This window comes from Globicephala melas, chromosome 10 (genome assembly GCF_963455315.2).
Source record: "Globicephala melas chromosome 10, mGloMel1.2, whole genome shotgun sequence".
In the NCBI taxonomy this organism is placed as follows: Eukaryota; Metazoa; Chordata; class Mammalia; order Artiodactyla; family Delphinidae; genus Globicephala; species Globicephala melas.
The window spans coordinates 63462146-63465416 of record NC_083323.1 but is presented as its reverse complement, the minus strand read 5'-3'; the positions used below and the strand labels follow the sequence as shown (position 1 = coordinate 63465416).

General features: G+C 63.3%; 1 protein-coding gene across 1 annotated transcript; it reads left to right on the top strand.

Moving 5' to 3' along the window:
- WNT1 (Wnt family member 1) lies at positions 1-3013 on the top strand. Its single transcript, XM_030834999.2, has 4 exons — positions 1-104; positions 833-1086; positions 1774-2039; positions 2525-3013. The coding sequence occupies exons 1-4, from the start codon at positions 1-3 to the stop codon at positions 3011-3013; spliced, it is 1113 nt and encodes a 370-aa protein (XP_030690859.1).
- The last annotated feature ends 258 nt before the right edge of the window (positions 3014-3271 follow it).

The following is a 3271-nucleotide window of genomic DNA, read 5'->3' as shown; positions in this document are numbered from 1 at the left end:
ATGGGGCACTGGGCGCTGCTGCCTGGCTGGGTTTCCGCTACGCTGTTGCTGGCGCTGGCCGCTCTGCCTGCAGCCCTGGCCGCCAACAGCAGTGGCCGATGGTGGTAAGTGAGCTGGTGCGGGGTCGCCACTTGTCTCGGGGCACAGAGCCAGGGGCCAGCCCCATCCAGCTCCCACGCTCTGGGATCCGTCCGCAGACAGGCTCTCTCCAGCGCTCTGACTTCCCTTTGAGACACCGAGGGGCGCTCTGGGGCGGAGCTGCTCCAGAGGATCCAGCTCTGCTTAAGTGGGGTGAATGGTCCGCCCGGTGGCCCACGATACTCCAGCCAGGGAGCCCACTCCCATCTAGCACCGCCCTTCTTCCAAGAGCCCCAAACCGAGCCTCACGGCGGTAGTCACACCACAGGTTTCCCAGCCTCGGGAGAGAAAGGGCAGGCGTGCACTCAGAAAGAAGCCAAGTAGAGGGTGGAACTCCCAAGCATTTCACGCCTTGGGTGGGCATGGATGGCAGGCCAGGGTTTGCTCACCAGGCTGCCCGGAAGCAGGCTCTGAGAACCAAGGTGAATATCTAGTCTCCGGTTCTCCGTGCCTCTGCTGTCCAGCTCCGGGCGCAGGGCCCCCGAGCAGTCCTAAGATCCCTGGGAACACAAAACTCTGGACGCCAAGTCCTTTCAAACTAGTGAGCCTGGGAGCACGGAACTGTTACCTTGCTATTGATCCCGCCGCTCTCGCCAGCAAATTGCTCCAGGAAGAGGACAGGGTGGGCATGACCTTTCTGGTTAGGGTGCAGGTCCCCTTCCAAAGCTTGAGCTCCTATCATGCGTCTCACCAGGGGCATCGTGAACGTAGCCTCCTCCACGAACCTGCTGACCGACTCCAAGAGCCTGCAACTGGTACTCGAGCCCAGTCTGCAGCTGCTGAGCCGCAAACAGCGGCGGCTGATCCGCCAGAACCCGGGGATCCTGCACAGTGTGAGTGGGGGCCTGCAGAGCGCTGTGCGAGAGTGCAAGTGGCAGTTCCGGAACCGCCGCTGGAACTGTCCCACAGCTTCGGGGCCCCACCTCTTCGGCAAGATCGTCAACCGAGGTGGGTACCCAGGAAGGTGACGCTTCCTGGACCAGGGGAACGCACGGTCACCCCCAGGGCAGGGGCGGGCAAGTGCAGGGAAGATGTCCGGGGCACCTGCAGGGTCACACGATCCACCCGCCAAGAGCTTCATGCCAGCACTAGCTCTGGGCCAGACTCGTTCTACCAGGGGCTTTCAAGCCGTGCATCTCGGGCACGAAGCTAACTTTTCTGAGCCACTGCCCCAGAGAAAGGGAGTTCAGAGTCGTGGACGCTGGCTGGCCACTGCTGTCCCTCAGCTCCTCTCAAAGCTGGTCTCTGCGGGCGTCTCTTACCTCCAGCCCAGCAAGTCTTGCATCGCTGACGAGGGCCGGGCCGAAAGTTTGGGCTGCGGAGAGGTCTTGGCGGTGCAGAATTCCTCCACTCCCCTCTTTCCGGCTTTTCTCTCTGGGGCTGCCCCACTTCCACCGAGAAGCCAGAATGCTCCCTGAGTCTCAGTAACGTGTGATTACAAGCGTGGCCGTGGTTGCGTGCCCACGCACTTGCTTTCTCCGTGAGACCAGCTTCCCAACACAGCCCGTCGCCGGGCTTTCAGGAATCTAAGGAAGGATTTGGGGCGTGGGACTCAAGGGTCCCAAGCCCTCCACTGAAGGTGCCTGCTGCACCCCCGCGTGCCCCCTAGCTGATCCCCGCTCCCTTCCCCAACAGGCTGTCGGGAAACAGCATTTATCTTCGCCATCACCTCGGCCGGGGTCACCCATTCGGTGGCGCGCTCCTGCTCGGAGGGCTCCATCGAGTCCTGCACGTGCGACTACCGGCGGCGCGGTCCTGGGGGCCCCGATTGGCACTGGGGAGGCTGCAGCGACAACATCGACTTCGGCCGCCTCTTTGGCCGGGAGTTTGTGGACTCCGGGGAGAAGGGGCGGGACCTGCGCTTCCTCATGAACCTTCACAACAACGAGGCGGGCCGCACGGTGAGCGGGCTTGAGGGTCACCGCACCCGAAACGGAATGGCAGGGTTCTCGGAGTCCCTCGCAGAGGCTAACCTCGAACTTGGGAAGTAACGGTCGGTGATAAGGTCATGGGGTAGGGTAAGGAGCCAGGCGAGGGCGTCCGGAGAGCGCGGTGGCTTGGAAGGAAGCCAGAGAATGAAAGAGACAGTGGCTGACAACTGAGAGGTTAGAAGTCATGTAACCCATAGACTGTATTGCCTACAGCCCCTCCACTGTACAGGTTCAAAAAACCAGGTTGAGAGGCAGAGACAGATTCGCCGGGTGGAGCAGAGTTGGGCTTAGTGTCCAAATCTCTGCGGGACATTTCGCGCCTCCCTTCCTCTGTGCGCGGCTAGGCCTGGGCCTTTGCTGAGGTTCCGGCGACGTCCGGGAGGGGGCGGTATCTGGGAAGGTGGCCCTGACTCTGACAGTGCCCTGGAACACCCTTTCTTCTCCGTTTCCCCCAGACCGTGTTCTCCGAGATGCGCCAGGAGTGCAAGTGCCACGGGATGTCCGGCTCGTGCACGGTGCGCACGTGCTGGATGCGGCTGCCCACGCTGCGCGCCGTGGGCGACGTGCTGCGGGACCGCTTCGACGGCGCCTCGCGCGTCCTGTACGGCAATCGCGGCAACAACCGCGCCTCGCGGGCGGAACTGCTGCGCCTCGAGCCCGAGGACCCCGCTCACAAGCCTCCCTCCCCCCACGATCTCGTCTACTTCGAGAAATCGCCCAACTTCTGCACATACAGCGGACGCCTGGGTACAGCGGGCACGGCAGGGCGCGCCTGCAACAGCTCGTCGCCCGCGCTGGACGGCTGCGAGCTGCTCTGCTGTGGCCGGGGCCACCGCACGCGCACGCAGCGCGTCACCGAGCGCTGCAACTGCACCTTCCACTGGTGCTGCCACGTCAGCTGCCGCAACTGCACGCACACTCGCGTACTGCACGAGTGCCTGTGAGGCGCTGCGCGGACTCATCCCTAGGAGCGTTCTCGTCAAGCCCACCCCCAAACAGATTCGCTGGCACCTAAGACCCCGATCCTCGCCCACCCAGCCCCTTCAGCCACACTCCGCGACTCCTACGTATCCGATCATTTCTCCCACCTGCTCCTACCTGGGGACTCCTGAAACCACTTGCCTGGGGCGGAATGAACCCTCTTGCCATCCTGACTGACCTGCCCCGGACCTACCTCCCTCCACCTCCGCGGGAGACCCCTT

Bases quoted from the DNA above. Each gene is read 5' to 3' on its own strand.
- WNT1 (XM_030834999.2), top strand. From the start codon at position 1: ATGGGGCACTGGGCGCTGCTGCCTGGCTGGGTTTCCGCTACGCTGTTG. The intron at 1,087-1,773 runs GTGGGTACCCAG...CTTCCCCAACAG, and splicing joins CGGCAAGATCGTCAACCGAG to GCTGTCGGGAAACAGCATTT. The intron at 2,040-2,524 runs GTGAGCGGGCTT...CGTTTCCCCCAG, and splicing joins ACAACGAGGCGGGCCGCACG to ACCGTGTTCTCCGAGATGCG.